The sequence below is a fragment of the Cherax quadricarinatus genome, chromosome 50 (genome assembly GCF_038502225.1).
Source record: "Cherax quadricarinatus isolate ZL_2023a chromosome 50, ASM3850222v1, whole genome shotgun sequence".
NCBI classification, from domain to species: domain Eukaryota; kingdom Metazoa; phylum Arthropoda; class Malacostraca; order Decapoda; family Parastacidae; genus Cherax; species Cherax quadricarinatus.
In genome coordinates, this window is record NC_091341.1 from 12,980,815 (window position 1) to 13,005,800 (window position 24,986).

Sequence of the window (24,986 nt, forward strand, 5' to 3'; positions counted from 1 at the left end):
ATTATTGGTATGTGTGTAATGAAATGACAATGTGGGTGCACTGTGTGAATACGAAATATATATATACACATGAAGTATTGCGTGTGGTAGGAAGGCTTCAGTATTTATCGACGTGTGAAGGTCATGCACTGTTATGTTTTGTGCTAACAGACTTACATCTTAGTAGTGGTTTTAATGATATGGGCGAAATATTTTTAGAAAGCTTGACTTATCCTGTTTTCTTAATACATATTGTTTTTTCATGGGAGCTCTATAGAGCCAGTAGGTTTAGGTTACCATTGAATTGATATATATTATAGGGTAATTGATGGATGACATAGGATTAGGTATTTGTGTTTTCACTGGTTGTGTTGTAAAGTGTATGTAACATATGTATATATTTATACCTTCCTGGAGAAGGTGATATGTTTGGGTGTTTAGTAGATATATGTTGTACATGAATCATGTAGAATTGAATTTTATATTATATCAATACATTGAGTGATACTGAACGTATCATGTTGTTCAATATGGAATAATGAAAGTATTTCATACAATATACAGTTATATATAAAGATTGTTACGTGTCAGGTGGCTTGACATGCAAGAAGGGGGGGGGGGTAGTGTTTTCAGAATGTAAGGTGTACATTCCGTGGCATGATGTACAATGTAAGGTGTACATTCCGTGGCAGGATGTACAATCAGGAATGAGATGTACTTGCCAAGGAGTCTTTAGGTTAGATTTAGTGTTCCAGACATAATGTCATTACTTCAAGGATTGGAATGGTCATTGTTTAATGTACAGATTTGTCTTTCAGATGTAATATGTTAATTGGAAAGTACATGTACTATGCAGAAATTTTTATCACTGTTTTCACTATGTAATTTGTCGTTTATTTTTATGTACTATGTATGTCTTTTCAATAAAATATAAAAAAAAAATTTTGAAACTGCTTATAAGACAAATTCTCAAATTATCACCTATTCTACCGTACTATTACACAATTTCTTTCCAAATAAAATTGGCAAATTGGTCGACAAACAATCAAATTCTTGTGAGACGCAACAGTGTTGAAAGTTTAAATCCGAACATTGGAGGTGCACTCAAGTTATCACGCGAAAATCTTGAAGGGGACGAGGAGGACAATGAAATCCGACAATCATCATAGGAAATCCACTTTTGGAGGATAGCTAAATAACTGACAGGACATAAATGTTCCTACTGCTCCTGTAAGCAGACATCGAAAATTACACACCAGCGTTGATGCCTTACTTTTCTGTACTGCCATTAATGAGAGGAAAGGGAGGGGCATCAGGTGAGACCACCCACACACTTACAGTCGTAACTACCTCTAGTTTGTTTGTTCACGGCCCAGGGTAAACGGCGGCCTCGGGAACAGCATATACTTAGCTAAGTAAACAAACCATATGCCAACGCCGCCACAGCCGCCCACACCATGCCCCCTTGCCCACACCACTATCCGCCCACACTACCATCACCCACACCGGCTGCAGCAGCAGCCGAAAACCCAACTGCGTGTTTAGTGGCTTCCTGGATGGCACGGTGATTAGAACTGTGTCATAGAAAACGTGCTGTGCGTCTCCCACGTTAACCAGTGTGATATTACGTGTATGTTTGTTTACGATGCCAAAGGCTGGAAAAAGAAGCTCTTTTACGTGATAAGGAAATTAAGAATTTCTTTTTTTAGTGTTTGAAACCGAGCAGAATTCTGGTAGCTTGAGTGTAAAAATTCACGTATATGCTCGTGACAGCCTGTCACATAGGTCCTTGATGCCGGGATGTGACCTTTAAAGCAGTGATGTGACCCTTCAAGCAGTGATGTGACCTTTCACACAGGGATGTGACCCTTCATACAGGGATGTGACCCATCGCACAGGTATGTGACCCTTCACACAGGGATGTGACCCTTCATACAGGGATGTGACCCATCACACAGGGATGTGACCCTTCATACAGGGATGTGACCCATCGCACAGGTATGTGACCCTTCACACAGGGATGTGACCCTTCACACAGGGATGTGACCCATCGCACAGGGATGTGTCCCTTCACACAGGGATGTGACCCTGAGGGAGTTCTTTACATGCGTGGTAGTCCCTTCTTATTATGGGTCAATGCGTGAGTGTGGTATTATGTGAATGGTCTGTGTCACTATATGAGGGAGTTAGTGGTCTATGACACTGTATGCGGGAGTTAGTGGTCTGTTAAACTGTATGAGGGTGTTAGTGGTCTAAGTGGTCTGTAACACTGTGTAAGTGGTCTGCAAAAAATGTAATAGAGGTCTGTAACACTGTGTGAGTGGTCTATGACAAATGTAATAGAGGTCTGTAACACTGTGTGAGTGGTCTATGACAAATGTATGAGAGGTCTGTAACACTGTGTGAGTGGTCTATGACAAATGTATGAGAGGTCTGTAACACTGTGTGAGTGGTCTATGACAAATGTATGAGAGGTCTGTAACACTGTGTGAGTGATCTATGACAAATGTATGAGAGGTCTGTAACACTGTGTGAGTGGTCTATGACAAATGTATGAGAGGTCTGTAACACTGTGTGAGTGGTCTATGACAAATGTATGAGAGGTCTGTAACACTGTGTGAGTGATCTATGACAAATGTATGAGAGGTCTGTAACACTGTGTGAGTGGTCTATGACAAATGTATGAGAGGTCTGTAACACTATGTGAGTGGTCTATGACAAATGTATGAGAGGTCTGCAACACTATGTGAGGGGTCTGTTACGCTGTGAGGGGTCTGTGACACTGTAAGAGAGGTCTGAAACGCTGTGTCTGTGACAGTGTGCGGGATGTGTGGTAATGTCGGTTCACAGAACCGACAGGATGATTAATTAGACACTTGTGCAACACTTGGGTATCTTTATTGTGGAAACGTTTCGCCATCCAGTGGCTTCATCAGTCCAGTACAGAGAGGAATGGTCGAAGATTAGAAGAAGGTTAAGGTAACCAGTCCTTCAGCCTGGAGTCGATGTGATCAGTCTGTCAATCTTGAAAAAAAGTGCAGCATATGAGCAGCATATCGACTCCAGGCTGAGGGACTGATTACCTCAAACTCCTTCTGATCTACAATCATTCTTCTCTGTATAGGATTGATGAAGCCACTGGTTGGCTAAACGTTTTCAGACTAAAGATTTCCAAGTGTTGTACAAGTGACGGGATCGATGACACTGTGTGAGGGGGTCGATGACACTGTGTGAAGGGGTCGATGACACTGTGTGAAGGGGTCGATGACACTGTGTGAAGAGGTCGATGACACTGTGTGAAGGGGTCAATGACACTGTGAAGGGATCGATGACACTGTGTGAAGGGATCGAGGACACTGTGTGAGGGGGTCGATGACACTGTGTGAAGGGGTCGATGACACTGTGTGAAGGGATCGATGACACTGTGTGAGGGGGTCGATGGCACTGTGTGAGGAGGTCGATGACACTGTGTGAAGGGGTCGATGACACTGTGAAGGGATCGATGACACTGTGTGAAGGGGTCGATGACACTGTGTGAAGGGGTCGATGACACTGCGTGAGGGGGTCGATGACACTGTGGGAAGGGGTCGATGACACTGTGTGAAGGGGTCGATGACACTGTGTGTGATCTATAACACTGTGTGAGGACTCTGTGACACTGTGTGGGGTCTGTGACACTGTGTTGGGTCTGTGGTACTGTAAGACATTTTATAAGAGGAGTCTGTGACCCTACATGAAGGGTCTCTAACACTGTGTAAGGGGTCAGTGAAACTGTAAAGATGTGTAACACTGTGTGAAGGGTTTGAAATATTGAGTGAAGGGTCTATGATACTTTTTGAAGGATTGTAGCCCTTTCTGAAAGGTTGTCACACAGTAGAAGGGTCTGTAACACTGTGTGAAGGGTCTGCAACAGTATCTGAAAGGTCTGTGACACTGGGTGAAGGGTCTGTAACAATGTGTGAAGGGTCTAAGACACTGTGTGAAGGGTATGTAATACTGTGTGAAGAGTATGTATCACTGTGTGAAGGGTCTGTAACACTGTGTGAATGGTCTAAGACACTGTGTGCAGGGTCTGTAATACTGTGTGAAGGGTTTGTAACACTGTGTGAAGGGTCTGTGACACTGTGTGAAGGGTCTGTAACATTGTATGAGGGGTCTGTAACACTGTATGAAAGACTCTGTAACACTGTGTGAAGGGGTCTTTTGTAACAGTGTGTGAAGGGGTCTTCTGTAACAGTGTGTGAAGGGGTCTTCTGTAACAGTGTGTGAAGGGGTCTTCTGTAACAGTGTGTGAAAGGATCTATTGTAACACTGTGAAAGGGTCTACAGAACCTAGTCCCTGGTCATATTTTCGCCCTCCTGGTAGTCACCTTTTGCGTCGACGTTGTCAGTATGTAAATACCAGGTATTAATGTTTAGTGTGTGTCTGCATGGCCAGTGTCTGTGGCATCTGCTAGAAGGAAGAAGATGATGTGGACGAAGGGGTGGAAGGGGAAAAGAGAGGTAAGAGGGAGTAGAAAGAGTAAATATGCAAGAGAAGACACGTCCTTTTTTTTTCCTAACTGAAGACCGTCTATAAAGCGACGTTGACACTAAAATACAAACGTGAAAATTTTACGTATTCTATTTTCGGACCGCTGGGAGGGGCCCCGTTTGCTGCTCTCGCTATAAAATGCATTGTCACCTTTATGTATTTCTGCATTTAATAGCGTTGGTGCATGTTAGAATCAGTTGATTTTCTTGCTTCATTTACGACACTTTATCATAGCCAAACCTAACCTCCCCTAATCTAAATGACATAGGTTCGAGGAATTAATATGGAAATATATGTAAGAAATCCGCATTAGCGTTAGGCCAAGTTAAGGGAATCACGAGCTTTTGCAGCTTGTTACAGATACTTTACATGCATGTTGTACGACCCATGAAGATTTGGCGCTTGTTTGCAAAGAGGAAAATAATGGCATGGAAAGCATTGTTCAAGTATTGGAATATACCATCATCTTTCTTATGTGTGAGGGCTTCATTTAAAAAAAATATATATCCAGAAAAAACTCTTTTCGTTTGCTTAGTGTGAATTATTAACAGCATTCATGATCGTATAAACAAAAGCTATGAGATTATGATGTTAGGGGCATATGTACGTAGTTACAGCTTTTTCCTTTCTATGTCATGCCATGCACGTTAGCATAGAACAGATTTAGCTGATCGATTGGCATGTATAACACACAGGCTCATGGGTTTACATTCCTGGCGGTGTGAGTGAAACATTCTCTAGCGATGACAGGAGAGAGAGAGAGAGAGAGAGAGAGAGAGAGAGAGAGAGAGAGAGAGACAGACAGACAGACAGACAGACAGACAGACAGACAGACAGACAGAAATTTGTTCCGTATTTATTATCGTTTGATACACCGTATTTTGCGTATATCTTTTCCCAAACACTGAAGTTTTCTTACGCAGTTTTTTTGCCTGGATGCAACCCATGGCAGTCGGCTCACACACAGGTACCTAATTTTACAGTTAGGTGGGCAGGGACTGAAGGGATGTTAGGAATCATGCCACGCATTTCACCGTACCTGGGAATCGAACCCAAGACCTTACTGTTGCGACTGGAATGGGAGAGAAGACAGGGTGAAGAGTGCGAGGGAAGAGAATAACATTCTGAGAATTACGTAGCACGAGGCAGGTACATAATACATTTGCTTTTTTGTTCTACATATCTTCGTTCACCTCCTCCTCGTCCAATCTCTTTTCTTTTCCTCTAGGACACCTTTTCTACTCTTTCTTCTTCCTTTCTCCTCCTCCTCCTCTTTCTCCTCCTCCTCCTCCTTCTCCTCCTCCTCTTTCTTCTCTTCCTCTTCCTCTGCTTCTGCCCCTCTATACGTGTGCTTCCTCAATCAATTACCGGTCTTGGTGGGGTGAATCCCTTACTCTATATTCCTCACTGCGATTCCTCTTCTTTCTCCAATACTTATCCCTCTCTTGCTTCTCGCTCTCGTATTCTCATTTCTAGCACCTCTCTCAGCCCCTTCCTCAATCTTAGCCCCCTCATCAGCCCCCTTTCTCATTTCCCTACCCATTTTTAGCCCCCAGTGATGCCCCAATACTTTGCCCAGCCCTCTTTTGACTCCTAGCACTTTCCTAGTCCTAGCACCTATCACAGGTTCCCTCCCTTCTCTTTACCTTCTCCTATTCTCATGACCAGTTCTCTCAGCCCTCAGAGACTAGTTTTAAATGGAAAGCTCTTAAATGCTAAGCCTATTTCTGGTAGATAAACGTAAACATCGACAGAGATTTCATCCTATCTTGCCCCTTTGTTGTCTAGCGTCAGCGCTTCAAGGCAAGATTATCCGATGAATTGGTTTTGCTGACACGCGTCCGAGAGCCTCGTGGTGTTATCAGTCAATATCTTTTTTATTTTTTTGACTTGAGAGCCCAGCCGAAGCACAATTCTGAACTGAGCTAAGGTAGGTTTATGCTCTTGAAAGCCTCCATCATTGTCTCCTTCATTAATGATGATGATAATGATGATTATGAAAATTAATTCTACTTCTACCATCACCAATACTACTACAACTACTACTACTACTATTGTTAATAGTACTACTACAACTACTACTTGTACTACAACTGCTATTACTATTACTACTAATACTACTGCTATTACTACTAATACTACTGTTACTACTTGTATTACTGCTATTACTAGCTCTTCTACTGCTACTACTGTTATTACTACTACTACTACTGCTACTACTTCTTCTATTACTAATTCTGTTACGACAACTACTGCTACTGCTACTATTACCAATAGTACTACTTCTGCTTCTACTACCACTGCTTCTACTATTACTACCATATTACCTTTATTTCTACTAGTACCTCTATTACTGCTACTACTACTGCTACTATTACTACTACTACTACTACTACTAATAATAATAATAATAATTATAAATCATTTATTCTGGATTCATCATATATATGGTTTACAGATGTTATACATTCTCTAAATTGTAAATGACATATTATTTTTATATACATACACTGAAGGTTAATAGTGAAGAGTAAAAACTTTAGATCCCTCCCCCCCCTCACAAAAAATCAGTATGACTTATTTTCAACGAAGACCAAAAAATTTTTGTGGTCCTCAGTCTCCTTCACTTTCAAACAGCTTAGAAGATGAAAACCCTAATCAGAGTTTGAAAATTCAGAGGTTTTGTCTCTGAAACTCGTAAACTGAGTGTCTGGGCCTTATAGAAATTTGAATAGCTCACAGATGCTGTTTGTGAGCAGTTTCCGCCGGTCAGTGACCTTATGTCGACTGATGTTGTCTTCATATACTTCAGATATTATTATTATTATTATTATTATTATTATTATTATTATTATTATTATTAATTATTATTATTTCTTCTTTTTCCTTTCTTCTTCAACTTCTCTTCTTCTTCTTCTTCTATTTCTTATTATTATTATCATCATTATTTCTACTTCTTCTTTTACTTCTGCTTATATTTTTCTACATTTTTCTAGTCTTTTTCTCTTTTATTATTCATATTTTATCTTCCTTTTCGTTTTCTTTTTTATTCGCTATCTTTTTCTACTGCTACTACTTGTTTCTAGGTTTATTTTTGTTTTCCAACTTCCTGAGCACTGAACGTCACTCCTACAAACTTCACTTTTTTATCTCGAAATAGTTGAGCATCGTCAAATATACAGCACCAATACGACTCTTATGTACAACACCGTCGATGATGCCCGCGGTTGAGTTCAACCCTGTCACAATATCGCAGTTTTTTAGTTATTTAGAACAATATTATTGTAGTCATGTAACGAGACTCTTGGTGTATCTGCAGTGGGACAATCCGTCCCGCTGGGATAGTTCCTTAAGTGAAACTATCGCTGCCCTTCTCCGAGAATGTTTCGGAGAAGGGCAGCGTAATCCTTCCAGCAGGGAGAGCTCTTCATACTGGGGATATCTTATTGGCTGTCTCTAACTACTCCGTTTTTAGTGTGCAAAAATAAAAAGGGTCTCAGTATGAGGATTAAATATACAATTTTCATATTTTTTGTGTTATTATGTTTCGCTTGTGTATCAAGATTTACTCTCTATGTTCTACACTTCCAGTGTTTCACAGTATTTACAGAAATTTTATCCCGTTTCATTTATAAGTTGTTCCTGAAGCAGAAGACTAGTAGCAACAGCACCGGTAGCAACAACAGCTGTAGCCATAGCAGCAGCAGAAAAAGTGTCACCAGTCGCAACAACAGCTGCAGCAACAGTAGCACTACTATTAGCATCGCCAAGAGGACCGTCGTCAACACCACTAGCAGCAGCCATGAGCACCACCACCTTCTCCAAACATAAATCACTGAAAGACCGCTACGATACTGAAGAAGAACTTCGCCTTAAGGAATTTCTTTTCGAGGTTATAAAGGTACGTCATTTATCACAGTTAACTTCCCATGAATAAACTTTTTTTCTTTCTCTTTAATGTTAGTGCACAGAAGCTATACAATTTTGTTTACAAGTATGAGCACAAATTGTAATTTTCTGATGATGATGTGAAGGATCACAGACTAACGATCCACATATAAAATAAAGTTTACAGGAAATTAATTATATAAATACAAAACACCCACCTAAAAACACAGACACATGGAAAGATACATAAATGCGGATCCACCACCTAGTTAAATGCATTCAGAATCCTGAGAAATGCCTAATGATATGTTGAGCGGCAAATATTGTCTACACGTGCTGTAGAAAACAAACCTTTATTATATACAAAGTTTCGGTCTGTGTACAAAGCAACAGCAGGGGGAATTCATCAGAAGCTTCCAATATTGCAGAAATGAGTAGAAAGTCCAGGCAGATTTGTTCAGGGAACGGTTCTAGTTCGAATGAAGTAGATAACACCAGGCAGACCAGTGCCAAGTGCCAGAGAAATGAAGGCAGAATATTAAATCAGTAGAAAACAGCCGGCCCACAAACACTGATAATGTAGTAATGACCTAACGAACAATATGTTACTGACATTTTAACTATCAAAAAACGGTCAGACTTCGATACGATATAAAAAAAAAAAACTTTTAATTCTGAATATAGATACATCTGGCAATTGCCTTAAGAAAATTCCGTAATATTTTTTTTATATTTTATTTAAAACAGTGAGATACACAAAGATAAATGTATATTAAAAACACACAAAAGAAAGCGGTTAATTTTACAATAATCTCACACGACCAACGATACCGTACAATATAATGGTAATACACCTTACACACAAACAAAGTATTGACAATGATTTTATACTCAGACAACACATTATACATTATTAAAGAACATGTCTACGTTGTATATACAAATGGCAAGCACACATGGGTAAGTATATAGACTGTATAATAAATCATTGTGTTAAAAACCCAACACACAATAACACACACACACAAGCACACTCATACACACCAACATAGACATAGGTATTAATGAATCGACGACGAAAACATCCAAATATAACAAATACGATGTGTTATTTTACATCTCAACAAATAATGTAATCAATTACATGTAATGTCATATATTACAAGCAATAGGAAAACACATCTATACAAATACCAATGATTGGTATACAAGAATAAAAAAGGCAAAACTTTTAACGTCCTGCACATACAAAATTTTTACATTTTTATTAATGTCATCATCACATTGGAGACATACATACAACATTGGAGACATACATACAACATTGGAGACATACATACAACATTGGAGACATACATACAACATTGGAGACATACATACAACATTCACAAACACAAGACATTTACACACAATTAAAAGCAGCTGACCAGCCCGTTAGATTACCCACTGAACGAACACAAATTATCTCAAATCCTTTAACTCTAACGCTCTATATGCAGACGGGAAATCTTTCTCCCATCTCCCCTCATATACCAACTGATTTCGACACTTAGTTCTAAGAATTGTTCCCGCTAAAACCCGGATTCTGTCATTACCTTCAACATGCCTCATAGCCCATGACACATAAATATAATCGGCTACGACATACGACACTGCACGTTGTACACAGATGTCAACCCCACCCACATCAAAACTCAACGCCCTAAGTACTGACAAACCTCAACCCCCCCCCCCCCCTACCATTCGTAAAACCCTGCTTAACCACGCACGTACTATACCTAAAGCTTCACAGAAATACACAACATGAAACGCTGATTCGTCCTCCCCGCACGCTGAACAACTCCGATCCTCCTCTACACGCCGATTAGACAACACCACCTTGGACGGCAGAATCCCATGCAAAAATTTAAAAACCACTTCGCGTACTCGAGGAAGGAGACGTAACTGATGAACCCGCTTCCATATATCACACCACGCGTACATGGGGAACATTCCCTGAACTCTCACCACAACTTTCACCATACCCACTCTTTCCAAAGTACTCAATTTAACGCTCCGCACGTCTCGCATGCACAGTAACACACGTAGCATCGTCTCGCACCTAATTAAATCTGTCCGTTCCCACCACCTGCGCAGGTCACGATACATTTCTGTTAAACCACCATGCCTGCCACCCAGCCGGAGAAAACGACGCTTCACATAACAAGCAATGACTCGGTCTCTTAAAGGAACAAGACCTAACCCTCCTTCACGCATTGGTGTCTCTACCACCGCTCTTGTGAGCCAGTCGCACCCTGAGCCCCACAAAAATCTATAAACTCTATTTAAAAGATGTTTGAGATCCCCCTGTATTAGTGGATACAGCGCAGCAATGTGCCAAACTTTACTATAAAGAAGAACATTGATTACTATCGCCCTTAGACTATTTATACGCCTCAAAACACTATTTACCACCCTCCCCGAATTACATGCCCTCGTCTTATCAACCTCTCTCATATACTGTATACCACATATGTTAACACAGTCAACCACCGTCCACGTCTCTATACCTACCTCATCTCTCGCCCAATCTCCCAACTTCATAATCTTCGATTTTTCTTTGTTAACCCGCATTCCTGTTGCCTTACCAAATACATCTACAAGTCTTCCCACAAAACTCAATTGCTCCCTCGTACGTAATAGGACAGTTGTATCATCTACATAACCTACTATGGCTGGTCGATCACTACCCGAACCCCACGACGAATCTACTCCCCAGCCACAAACTGTCCAATAAAAAGGGTCCTGCATGCAAGCAAAGAGCATTTGAGACATAGGGCATCCCTGTCGAATGCCTCTATTCAATATGACAAATTCTCCTAACTTCATTCCGTAATATTAAGGAAAACGGGTCTACGGCTGACTCACTCAAAACAAGAGGGAAATGTCTATAGTTTATCAAGAGGGAGACGTCTATAGTTTATCAAGAGGGAGACGTCTATAGTTTATCAAGAGGGAGACGTCTATAGTTTATCAAGAGGGAGACGTCTATAGTTTATCAAGAGGGAGACGTCTATAGTTTATCAAGAGGGAGACGTCTATAGTTTATCAAGAGGGAGACGTCTATAGTTTATCAAGAGGGAGACGTATATAGTTTATCTGTCCACCCAACACTTGAGCAGACGCTGGTCTAACACAAGAAAGAGCAGGAAAACAGACCCTAATTCACTGGTGTGGAACTACACTTAAGACAATCATCAAAAGCATTCAAATAAGAATTCAGTTTCAGGTTACGCATGATGGCCTCAGTTATAAACAAATCGAGTTTGAGTAATCCGAAGTTCTTATTATATAAAGAACGTTCATAATCTTTTATAATTACCGATTCTAAAATATTTCTTTCCAGCCATGAGGTACAAGAAGCTAGGACTCTTGTTTCCGGCTAATTTGTAGGATTGTTGCAGTATTGCGATAATTTCGCAAAAATCATTTTGAACCTAACGAAAGAAATATATTGCATTGTGTTTATTTATTATTAAATTATTGTAAACTTATCTAAAATATATTTCGATGGATTAGGCTAATTTAAATTGTGCTTGTTATAATGTTACATAGGTAAGTTTTCTAAGGTTCTCTGGGTACAAAATTATTAATTTTTACATTAACATAAATGAAAAAATATATCTTTGAACGTTTAAGATAAGCTTTTAGAAAGGACTTAATTTTAAATGAGTTCTTGCTAAATGACCAGTTTTACCTATTCGGTACTAATATATATATATATATATATATATATATATATATATATATATATATATATATATATATATATATATATATATATATATATATATATATATATATGGTGTGTGTGTGTGTGTGTATGCCTTTATACTAGATTCTTAAGGAGTTTTGAGCATTCTTATAATAACAATAACAAAATTCTTATAATAACAATAACAACAATAATAATAATAATAATAATAATAATAATAATAATAATAATAATATCTTCTCAGACATATTGTACCGATGATACCTCGGATCTTCATGGAGAATTAAGATCATCGTTGAAGTCTGGGAACAAAACGAACTCGAAAGGTCAGGTGAGTATGCAGCTCCGGTCCAGTGAAGCTGTTAGTTGTTGGCTTTCTATTCAATTCGCATTAAAATGCTGTAGAAGATTTATTGTGTCCTTCGTTATATTTTCATCCAAACATTGTTTGCTTTTGTTTAGCTCATCAAACAGGTGAATTAATCATGACAGATAACTTCATTAAGACAGGTGACTTCATTTAGACAGGTGACTTCATCAAGACAGGTGTCTTCATCAAGACAAGTGACTTCTTCAGGACAGGTGAATTTATCAAGGTAGGTGAATTCAATAAGGCAGTTGACTTCGTCAGGAAAAGAAAATGTACTGACATTTTCTTAGACATTCGGTGATATATCCTACAGTAATCATTACAATATATCAAACAGTAAATAAACGAGAGGGTAATAATCTCAATAAGGAGTTTTTCCTCATTATTTAATTATTTCCATTCCCTTCTCTATGCTGTCTGTGTTGTATTCGTCAGGAAAAGTCACTGTGACTTTTTCGTGCATTTTTCGTGCAGCTGGCGTGCGGTGCTATACACGTGTGTCTACTTGCACAAGTGCGACTCACAGCTAGCTGCTTAATTAGCCTAAGATTAGCCTAAGCTTCCCAGTCAATGTGGTTGTGCCGCTTGCTTGGCATAAGCTTCGCAATTAATGTGATTGTGTTGCATGCGTAACATAAGCTTCTCAGTCAATGTGTTAGTGATTCTTACGTAGTATAACTTCCCAATCAATAAGATGAGATTCTGCTTACTTTGTTTGGCTTGCCCAGTCAATAAGAAAGCTCTGTTTACTGACACCGAAATACACCACATCATCACACAAAACGCAGACCCCATTACCAAGCAATCCACCAATATCAGTGTCAATGTCCCCAGCTCGCCTCACCATCAAACAAAACGCCTCCCCTATTACTAAGCAATCCGCGAACATCACTTTCCACAAAATATTCTATGTCAATTTAACACGTTTGCAATATTTGCCCAGGGATACCAGCGTATTTGCACTCCCCACATGCCCCGACGCAGGATTTGTCTGTTCTGTCACGTTCGGTCTTGCGGTAGCATGTGTCGCGGGGCTAGATTGGCCGAGTACACCCGCAAGTGAGCGCGTTATGGAAATGTAGTTTAAACACGACGCAAGAGATCTCCAAATATACAGCTTAGAGGTAATCTTATTATCACATCATCAATATCGTGACTGTAATAATCAAATCGCAGAATGGGTGGGGCTGGAAGCCTTGGCAGGCCAGTCATAAAACTCGCACGCTGGCTTAGGAGTTCTCGGGCTCTCCTGCCATGGGTTGAAGCTCCACCCGTTCTGGGAGTTGTTTACTACCGAGTTATTTCGATTTCGTGAGTCAGAATATAATATTTATAATAATAATTATAATAACATTAATAATTATTATTAATAATATAATTAAAAATACTATTGTGCCTTTTTTTTAATAATAATAATTAATAATATAAAAATACTAATAATAATTTATAATAATAGGGTAGGTGCCTGAGCCAGAGCTTGCAACTCACAAGACTGTCATTCCCATTAGTCCCCTTGGGACGGGGATGGCAGACCTGAGAGGCCTAGCTTCTCCCTACGAACCCCGTGAGGGCGGAGAATGTGGATAGGCTTGGAGACAGTTGGTCCCGACGATGAGGGGGTACTTGTGCCTCCTTCCATGGGAGACTTAGGTCTCAGACACTCCCTAGACAGGGAGCCAAGGCCGGGCCAGCACTTGGAAAAGGCCCGGGCCGGGAGAATACCGTCGAATATTTAAACATTGCAGCGAGGATGAGGCTAAAGATAGTGGTGATTTCGTGTTTGAGAGCAATGCATCAGCGCTGTTTGACCCATATGGGTTTAGCACTTAGTTACGATTATAATCCCATCTTTACAAGTCTTTTAAATAAAATAACTTGCGTGTAGTAAAACTTGAGACAGTGTGAACAAAGAGATTCCTTCATTTAGACAATGTTAGACAAAACGTCGAACAAAACTGCTAATTAGAAAGAAACGTTGTCCTATTAAAGGTTTGTCCGGCATACTTGTGTCTCTGTACACATACCTGGCGGCGTTACGGCTTTGAAACCATCTTCAGAGTTTAGGTTAGTTAAGATTTGTCAGGAAACAGGACAAGTGTTTTATGACGCGGATCCTAGTCATATGATGACCTGCCATTGGAGCTTATGGTTATCTGACCGAGGCCTTCACTGGCTCACCGGTCCACCCCTTAAAAAAAATATGGTTATGATTTCAACCATTAGAAATTCTTAACACTTCTCTGGTATCACCGTGTTGCTGTAATGAGGAAACCTAATATTGGTGTTCCTGGTGTTGGGGTAATTTGATGCTAGCGTTGTGGTAACAGTAAAAGCGATATTTTCCCCCAGGTTTTTTATTTGTTTATCCACATAGAGAAGAGGAGCAATCCATCACAGACTGAAACAATTGTCTCATAACAAAGACATTGATTACGTATTCACTACCAGCTGCACCCTGATGTGTGATTTAGCTGAATATTATTCACGTGAATCATTTAGAAATTTTATACACTTCTGGGTTAATGCATTACAGGTGTTGAGCTAGAAATAAATAATCTGCAACACATAAGAACAAAAATTAAAATCAGAAAAATAATTTTGAGTTTATTACATCACCTAAGGAAAATAAAAACAAAAAATCTTAATGCAGTTATTAATCGAAATAATTTCTTTGGTTCTAGAATATACCGTATATAGATAATCTGTGGTTGCCATTCTAGAAATTAAACACCTGGTCTCATTAAAGTGAACGGTATCTAAAATAGTTTCAAATGAAAATAAAGGGTTAATTCAAACATACAGGAGACATAATCGAGTCCTATCAGTAAGATTTCCGTGAGGAGGTATGGAATAATGTTGGTGAATAAGTTTGTGTATGTTCATGGAGAAGATCCCTACAATCACCATGCAGGGCAGAGACATGAAGCCAAAGAGACCCTAATCTGATAATACGCATTTAGGAGAAATAAAAGTTTACCAACTCCAGTGTATACCTTCACCTTACATGTTCTACACACACACACACACACACACACACACACACACACACACACACACACACACACACACACACATACACACACACACACACACACATACATGCCAGCTCAGCAGAGGGAGAGACACAAGCAACTTACGCTGTCTTAACGTAGGAGAAAAGACACCAAACTACTGGTTGCAGGCTGAGGATCTGCCTCGAGAAATATCACAAAGCTGTCAGAGTGAAAGCAGCCAATCAAGATGTACCTCATAGCATATCACATGATCTTGGTAATTCATATACTTGAAATGTTTTTGAGAGTAGTCACTGCCTGGACCTGTTTGCTTCGTGTCCATTAGCTTCTGCATCCACACCTATTTCCCTGCACAATACTGTATAATAGAATGCTTAAATATAACCGCAAAAGACAGATACAAATACAGAATTTACACACAACAATATTTATTTATTCCTTTACCTGAAATGTTACAGCTCCAAATAGTTCAGACTAACAGAGAATAAATAAATATACGGATGACTATAATATAATATTCAATCTTAGGCTTAATGAAGGAAGTACATAAGCACTCTTCGTCACAGCAATTTAATGGTGGTGCTGCTGAGCTTGGGAAAACTTATCCTAGTATTGTTGGTGTTGGGGAAACTTAATGTTGGTGTTGGAGTACCGTCATGCTATTTAGGTTGTCTTATTGATGGTATTGTTCAGTTATTCCGAGACAAAATTGCGTCTACTTGTGCTTTTCATACAACTGCAGATGATACTGATCTTTCCCGTAGGCTAATGAATTTGATCTAGGCTCTGAAAATTATTCGAGGCACTAGCCAATGCGTCATAATGTAAGATTTGGCGTCAATAATAATTGTGAGGGTAATATTCCTACGCACCTAGTGGTAGTGCGTGTATGCAATTGCGAGGTATGGTAGTCTTACGCACCTGAGGTGGTGCATAAATGTATATATGAAGGAAGGCTTACCCACCTGCAGTGGCAAATCAAAACACAAAACTCATGAGTAGATCCTTACGATTATTGTTTGCACAATATATCCACGATAGGAGAAAATCTTCCTCTTTTCGCATTTTATAGTGTTACATGCTTCAACGAATCAGTTATGCACAGGGAATTCTAAAGCTTTCCTGCGCGTCCGTCATATATTAGTGTCACGAACATAACAATAGAAACCTTAGATGAAGTGCGAATCCATCAGAATTCAGTTTTCTTCGAGTTTAATGTACTGGATTAGGTTTTTCACATTTTCTGCTCTGCTATTATATCACAGTGTTGATAGTGACAGTTAATTTTTGCCCCTTCAAGAAAGGTTTGTATTGTGATGTAAGTAACGATGTTACAAACAATATTTGAATAAATACCCTTAAAGAGGATTTTTTTTTGTTGTGTAAATAATAATATTGCAAGTAATATGTGGATAAATACCTCTATGGGGTAAGATTTTTGAAGATGAAATTTTTTTGATGTTATTTAGTAAAGAGAGGACACGTTGCAGGACAGGTTTGTATTTGGACAACGTATTGCGCTGAGCGAAACATTGATTTAAAAAAATTCTGTAAGGTGTGTCTTTTCTTCCTTTTTATCCATAGTAGGCTATTCGTCTTCAAGATGGTGAATCATAGTAGAGAGCCTCGTTAAATTCTAAGAAGTCTTCTTCCACCAAGTTTATTGTGTAGTATAACTATGGTATGTCGATATTAATTTCGTTCTTTAATTCGTTATATACATTATATAAAAAATATTACACTCTCCAAAATGAGCTAAGTAAAAGTTCTGTGTAATATATTATTTAATAAAAGATTCAGAGGTGCAATTGTTTATCTTACGTCCGTGGGGTTAGTGGTTAGAGCCCAACACAATTCCTCCACTACACATATTTAGTGAATCCTCTAGCTCCCCAATTCTTACATGAAAGATTATTGATTTGTTATTGCCGAGTACAATTTTATTCAAAATACTAAAAAAATGTGATCAATGGACAAAAAGTAACTTATAAAAAAAAGGCTTTGTCATTTACGTTGTAGAAAGAGAATCCAATTATTAGAGTATTGACAAACCTCAAAGCAATTTACATAACGGTAATGTAATTACAGCGTTTTTCTTGTTTCGGATCACGGGATTCCAAGCCAGCACTCGAACACACGGTGGCACAGTTCATGTCTGTGTTAGTGATAAGTGAAGTTAAGTGCGATGTTTGTTTTTTTATCCTTAGTCCTGTATTTTGCGATATCCAATCATATATCACGTTAATTGAAAGTCGTCTTGGTGGAAGACACGAAAACTGGGCAAGGGGATATTAGCAAGTCTTTCAATGGGCAGCAGAAAAGAAAATAGTGTTCACTGGTGACAAATTCCAACTGCTCAGATATGGTAAGAATGAAGAACTCGGAAGGGACACTGCATACATAACACAGGACCACGGGCAATCCAACAGCAACAGATGGGCTTCAAATACACAATCACCTCCTCACAACCACTTCTTTCCCACCAGAGACACCAGCACCTACCCACTACCACCCACATCACCACTCCAATCACCACCACAGTCTACCACTAGCACCATCCCAAGAACCACTACCCTACCACTACCATCACCTAACTACAACAACCCGAAACCTCACAACAACTATCTCTAAAACACCACATCTTAACGCTGAAAAAAAACGAAAGTCGACATTGGTACACAGACTAATGAACGAACATGGTATTAATTAAGGATGCCCCAGCATATCACTTCCGGTTCTTGTGCCCGAAGCATAAAAGCATGAGACGCTATTATCTTTAAAACAACATACGAGTACAAAGCCAAAAATGCAAAAAAAAAAAAATCCACATTATTCTTCGTTTCTAACCTTCTCCATTCCCATCATTATCTCTCTCTTATCTTTTCAGGACCCCGCTGAGGACGCCATGGCAGTAGTGTACATCGTGTTTGTGTTGCTGTTCTTCTCTACTTCGCTCCTCATCGTCCTTGTCAAATATGTTCGTAGGGAGAGAGAAACAGTGAAGTTAGAAAAGTTTTACCAGGAATATATGAAGAGAAGGCATTCTAGGTGAGGCTCAAACCCGGACATACCCGGTGGGAATGGAACCCGTGTATCAGCCTTGCATGGCCAGGTATTCCAGGTGGGAATAGAACCTGTGTATCAGCCTTGCATGGTGTGGCATGCAAAGAGTACGTAACCTTTATTCGGCGCATGTACACACCCTCATTGAAAGGCTATCTCCCCAACCAGCGAACCAGGTACTAAGGGTTGATGATGGGGCCCCGTCGTTCAATCAGTACCCAGGTTCCAGCCAATGAGAAGATGGTTTTGGCAATCGCACAGGTGATGTGGGTACCACTCGCCTGTCTGCCCTTGTCATTCCCATTCTAGAGCTGGTTGAAGCACAGTCTGCTCTCTAGTGGTTTCTATTCTGCCTTACTTACCGTGGAGTGCACTAATACTTATTGTTGTACATAGTGTATATAGTGTACATACTTCTGTTCTAAATTGGTGAAGGATAATACAAGTCAAAAGTTTTTCTGCTGTCTTTATTTTGCTCCCTTTACACCCAGGTGGGAATAGAACCCGTGTATCAGCCTTGTATGGCCAGATGTTCCAGGTGAGAATAGAACTCGTGTATCAGCCTTACATGGCCAGATGTTCCAGGTGGGAATCGAACTCTTTTGTCAATCCTACATGAGAAAGAGACGTTACAGTTGAAGATCGATCTCGTGTACCGTTCTAACATTACCAGAAGGCGCACCAAATTGGAATCGAACCCTTGTATTAGTCTTAGGTGAACGGCACCTTCACCCAATAAGTATGCATTAGTAATTATTTTGAGGGCCATACAACGATGGGGGTAAAGAGCAGCATTAACTGCTTCGATCAAGAGTACATCACTGGCATCGAGTCTTTTCTTTCGAAGGTTTGCTGGAACCATTGACAATCATTCGATATTATTTTTTATACCGATGGAGAAGTAGTAAATCTGAGTTACACAGTTCCTTGGGAATGGAAAGGACTCAAGTATGATCCAAGTAATGTAAGAGTGGCTCTAATTCCTTCGATCAAGACCCCTTCATCATCATCATGCATACTTCTGCAAGGACAAGCAAGTTACAAGATGAAGATTTAAAAAATACGATATTTCGATCCATTTTTATATTTTATCTAAATTAAAGATTTGATAATGGTCTCTCTACTCTGAAAATGTACCCAAGTGAGTACTAAGGTAAGTGTACATGTAAATAGTCATGCGAGTGCCCATGTGACTACTCAGGTGAATACCCGAGAATACTTTGGTAATTACCCAAGTGAGCATCCAGGGAAGTAACCAGGTAAGTACCTGATATGACTGCCCAGTGTAGTATAACCCTTCACTTTTACCTATTTCAACCTGCCATAGTCCTGTATCTAGTCCCCAAAGCCACTCTCAGTGCTGGCATGAATCAGACGAGTGTGGCAGCGTGGTCCATGTGAGCGATGCATTACTCTCACTATACCTTATGCTATAGGCGTCACCTCTCGATTGCTTCCTCATTGTCACTGGCTCTAATTTAAAACTATTAAGTAAATCATTCCTGTGAGTGCAAAATTTTATTCAGCTCTCAGCATCAAATTTACATTTTGGTGGCAGCGGTGGGATAGGTTCAACATAAGCGGTAATGACTTGTACTAGCGAAGGCGCTGTATGGATGGCACAACACTGGGTGAATGACACCCTTTATTACGATTACTTGGCTCTTTGAGCTCATCTGTTGCTTGGTATGCTTCATAAATCTTAGATGAAGGGCCTGGCGAATGCCAGAAGATACACCACGACTCATTACTGAACAGCAAAAATGTTCTTTCTCAAGCATAGATCCTGACATTCTTGTCAACGCAATTGTTATCCATTAGGTCTGTGATGAGTTTTTTCAGTACATTCAACGCACTGATACCAGCAAGGGAGGTTTTTCTCCCACATCATGGTTTTTCTCAATCAATACTCAACCTTTTTATTACATTTATTAAATAAAATGTAATAAGTTCTGCTTCTAACGAACCTTGCACTTTAGAAGTGAGAGCAAGGTGGATGTAGTTACCAGCTACCTGGCAGCCGTATGTATCTTCGACAAATCTCTCAGCAGACAGGTACCATTTCTCAAGTAATTCAGGATTGCCATCGCAAGTGAGAGCCTGTCGCATGTAAGAATCTCGAGAAAGGTTTGGTATGATAGCTGTATTTAGGGAAGCAACAGCCTGCACTAACCTCGCACTATCACGCCACTAACTAGAATTTTCACCTACTGAGAATGCAGGCTGTCGCACAGAAGTAACTGTCTTGTAGTGCGTCGTGCATTAGCGGAATTATGTTTGTTCGGTCGAGACTTGAGTCTGCGCGTTCTATTAAGCTCACGTGGTGTACTGAGACAGTAAAGAAGGAAATTAATTGAACATTAAAATTGTGAGTATTCTAAGTCTAAAACTTTTACTTTCTAAATGTCTCAGATTCATTGGAAACAGTTTTAACTTGGACCATAAGAAAATTTATCAAAGGAATCAGCAAGATAAAGAATTAAGTCGAGAAAAATAAATCAGCAACTGGAGAGAATATTACTTAACACTAAGGTATAACAATAATTGAATGAAAGGCGAGAATGGCAAAATTACAAGCAAAGGTCAAAAGTTTATGTAATTATATAAATTATTTACTGCAACAGTATAAGAGTCAATGAATTACTGGCAAGGCGTGACAGACATCATTCTCTGCCCATCTGAACATCAGACATTGTAGGCGGGCCTCCAGACTTATTTATTTAATAGAATCTAGAATTTTATATTGATACGACCCCTGACTTAATAAATTATGTTTGATATGACCTCTAACTTGACCCATGAGCCGAAACATAACCCTTGACCTCTCGTTTTCTCTCCCTCCCCGGCAGTCTTGTGGTGCACTTCGATGAAGCTGGGCGTCCTTTGTCGTCAGTCCCTCACAGAAAGCCGTCGATAGTTTACCCGACGCCCACACCCACGCCCACGCCTACGCCCGCAGCCACGCCCACGTCCACGCCATCTCTGGCGTTTTTCATTCCCTCTGCTATACCTCTCGCCAGGAGTATGCCTTTAGATCTGATCACCGAAATGGAGTCATTCACCACTGCTGTGACAACTAAACTCTCGTCTACACCAACTATGTTACCATCTACTGAAAATACACCATCATCTTCCACAAGTAGCACATCATCTACAACAACTATGTCACCATCTACCTCAAAAACATCATCTACCTCAATTACGACATCATCCACAGCAACTACGTCAGCATCAACCACAACTACATCGTCAGCTACCAAAACTACGCAAGAATTTACCACGACTCCACTATCACTTACTGCAACTACGAAATCCTCTACTACAACTACGAAATCATCTACTACTACAACGTTATCATCGACTACAACTAAACCACCATCTATCAAAACAGTGCCATGATTTACCGAGTTACCTCTATGTTAATGAGAAAATTCAATAGTTGTCAGATATCTCTGCAATTATTTTACTCGTTGGGAACCTCTAAACCCAAAAAGAACATTTATAAATTAAGAAATGGGGAAATAATCAGGAATGATCCAAGGATGAGGAGGATATCTCTAATTCCTTGAATCAAAAACCACCCTCTAGCTGACGACATAAAAATAGTTATTAATGTAAATATAACAGCTCATAGAGTTCTATATTCTTTGAGTCCACTATTTAATGTTAAAAAGTATTGATTATGAATTTATGTTTCTGTATATATATATATATATATATATATATATATATATATATATATATATATATATATATATATATATATATATATATATAGCTTCGACCTAAAAACTGTGATCGTTTAACAGGTGCTTAACGATCATTTGTTAGAACGTAATCAACGCTTTGCTGTAAATTATATATAGCAGTATTGAAAACTGTATATCGAATAACATTGTATATTGAATATAATACAATGTATATTGAATATTACGTACTGTGTGTTGAATTACAAAATGCATGTTGAATACACTCATTTAACATTAACTGTCATTCCTTTCATTATGTGTGATATCCAGTTTAAAGTTCAATATATTATAGCATGGTTTGAGGTGCTTTATGTGTTACCTGTGTTATGAAATATTTCACTAACACATCATGAATTATTCAGATTACTGGATATGATTTTGTCTCCTTATGTATAAACTCATTTTAATATTAATACTGTGCTTGGAGTGCATTTGTGAACTTTATTATGCATCATGTATCTTTCACCGCGGTTGTTTATACCGAAGCGAATACAAAGGTATGTGTATATTCGTGATACTTATAATTAATTTAATGTTATTAGGATTAAAATAAGATATGCATTTTTTACCTGTTTGGGGGGATATGTGAATATGTATTTCCTCAGCAAACGAGTTGAATTCAACTAGAACGAATATACTTACTGCAAAACAATCCTTGGACGATGTTTCCCCCACAGAGGCTTGAAACAGCTTATCGGTGTGGTGAAAGTTTGTCCAAATAAAGAGTTCAAAAGAGCTCAGTGGTATAATTGATCTCGTACCCACAATTCTGGGTTGTTTTCGCCTTAGGACTAAAGTGTTGCAGGTCTGAGACCTACCTACAGCTTGCCCGGCGCTCGGACTAAGTTTCATGCTCGGAACGTAGACCCATTAGTCCAGTCCAGAACTCTGCTAAGTATTTTCCCATCGGACCAGTTATCTATTATCCTAGAGGGTTAATAAATAAAAGATCCCCTAGCATAATAGTTCTCCTTCGGTTGATATACAATAGGTCCCTCCAGGATAATAGACAATAGGTCTCCTAGGATAACAGTTCCCTCTATGATAATTGATCCCTCAAGGCTTATAGACAATTAACACTTACTAACAATAGCTTACGTCACTTATAGAACTAGCAAATTCTATCCACAAATCCCTTAACTCGTACGAGATAAACATTGAATGAGGAATGGGAGGTGTTCAGGCTTAATATAAGCTAGGACCTCTCAGAAAAGGTTCCCTGATGTTGGTGAGGGGCTCATGATCTGAAGAACTGGGCATATGCTACAATTCCTTGAATCATGCCTGAATGTCATTCATTCCCCGACGCACTGTATGACCCCTATGAAGTTTATTTCTCCCCCATGAATATAATAATAATAATGTAAGCTAAGAAGGGTAGCTTCAATTATTTTGATAAAGATCCAGTCACCAGGATAAAGGTATATACACTAAGAGAATTTTTTAATCTCTCGGTGAATATACCTCGAAAGACGTATCTCTTATTGTATATACTACAAGAGGTGTGTCTTTCAGTGCATATTATACGAGAGGTTTGAATCTCTCTGTGAATATGAAAGAGAAGTGTGTATCCCTCACAATGTGTAAACACATATCAGACACATCACTCGGTGTAAATTCCTACACGTCTGGCATATACACACCTATCGGTGTGTATACCCATGATGGTCTTGTGTACCGCAGGAGTGTGGCGATTGGTTTGGTAAATGGGGCTTAAAGCCTATCGGCAACATAACCACACGAGGGTCATTAAAACTGCATATCACCCTTTTACCAAAAGTCAAGAACACCTTAATCCCTAAAATAGGGAATAAATAATCTCTCATACACCTCATACACCTTACGGTGTTCATATCCTGTTGTGGTGCAATGCAGTGAGGTAAAAAATCTTCAAAGTGTAATGAGAGGCTTTTCTCCGAAAAAAAATCCTTATATAGCTACTTAAAGCAGTCCCAAGAAGGTTACGAGACTATAATGATACGACTCATATTAGTGTTGCAAATAAATGAACACAAAACTGGAGAAACTGAGAATATAATTGTTGGTGGTTGTGAGTGTGTAGTGGCCCACAGTGGTGGCTGAGAAACGTGTTGTTGCTGTTAAACCTGTCTCACTGTCTTCTCTCCTCTCCCCTTCCTTCCTCCTCCTCCCTACCTCATTAGTGGGCCAGCTTTTGTCTCTGTCTTGCTTTGTCGTGTTATATTATACTTTCATAAATGTGTGTATGTGTGCGTATATATATATATATATATATATATATATATATATATATATATATATATATATATATATATATATATATATATATATATATATATATATATATATATATATGTCGTGCCGAATATGTAAATCTGGTCAATTAGCAAGAACTCATTTAAAATTAAGTCCTTTCTAAAATTTTCTCTTACACGTTTAAATATATATTTTTTTCATTAATGTTAATGTAAAAAATTTTAATTTTGCACCAAAAGAATCTTAGAAAACTTACCTAACCTTATTATAACAAGAACAATTTATTTTAGCCTAACCCAACTAAATATATTTTAGATTTGTTTACAATAATTTAACACTAAACAAACACAGTGAAATATATTTTTTTCGTTAGGTTCAGAATGACTTTGGCGAAATTATT

The 24,986-nt window shown here is 39.0% G+C and overlaps 1 protein-coding gene across 1 annotated transcript; it reads left to right on the forward strand.

Moving 5' to 3' along the window:
- The first annotated feature begins 8,058 nt into the window (after positions 1-8,058).
- On the forward strand, positions 8,059-22,223 carry LOC128695293 (salivary glue protein Sgs-3-like). Its single transcript, XM_053785797.2, has 4 exons — positions 8,059-8,414; positions 12,400-12,486; positions 18,427-18,587; positions 21,452-22,223. The coding sequence occupies exons 1-4, from the start codon at positions 8,316-8,318 to the stop codon at positions 21,999-22,001; spliced, it is 897 nt and encodes a 298-aa protein (XP_053641772.1). The 5' UTR covers positions 8,059-8,315; the 3' UTR covers positions 22,002-22,223.
- The last annotated feature ends 2,763 nt before the right edge of the window (positions 22,224-24,986 follow it).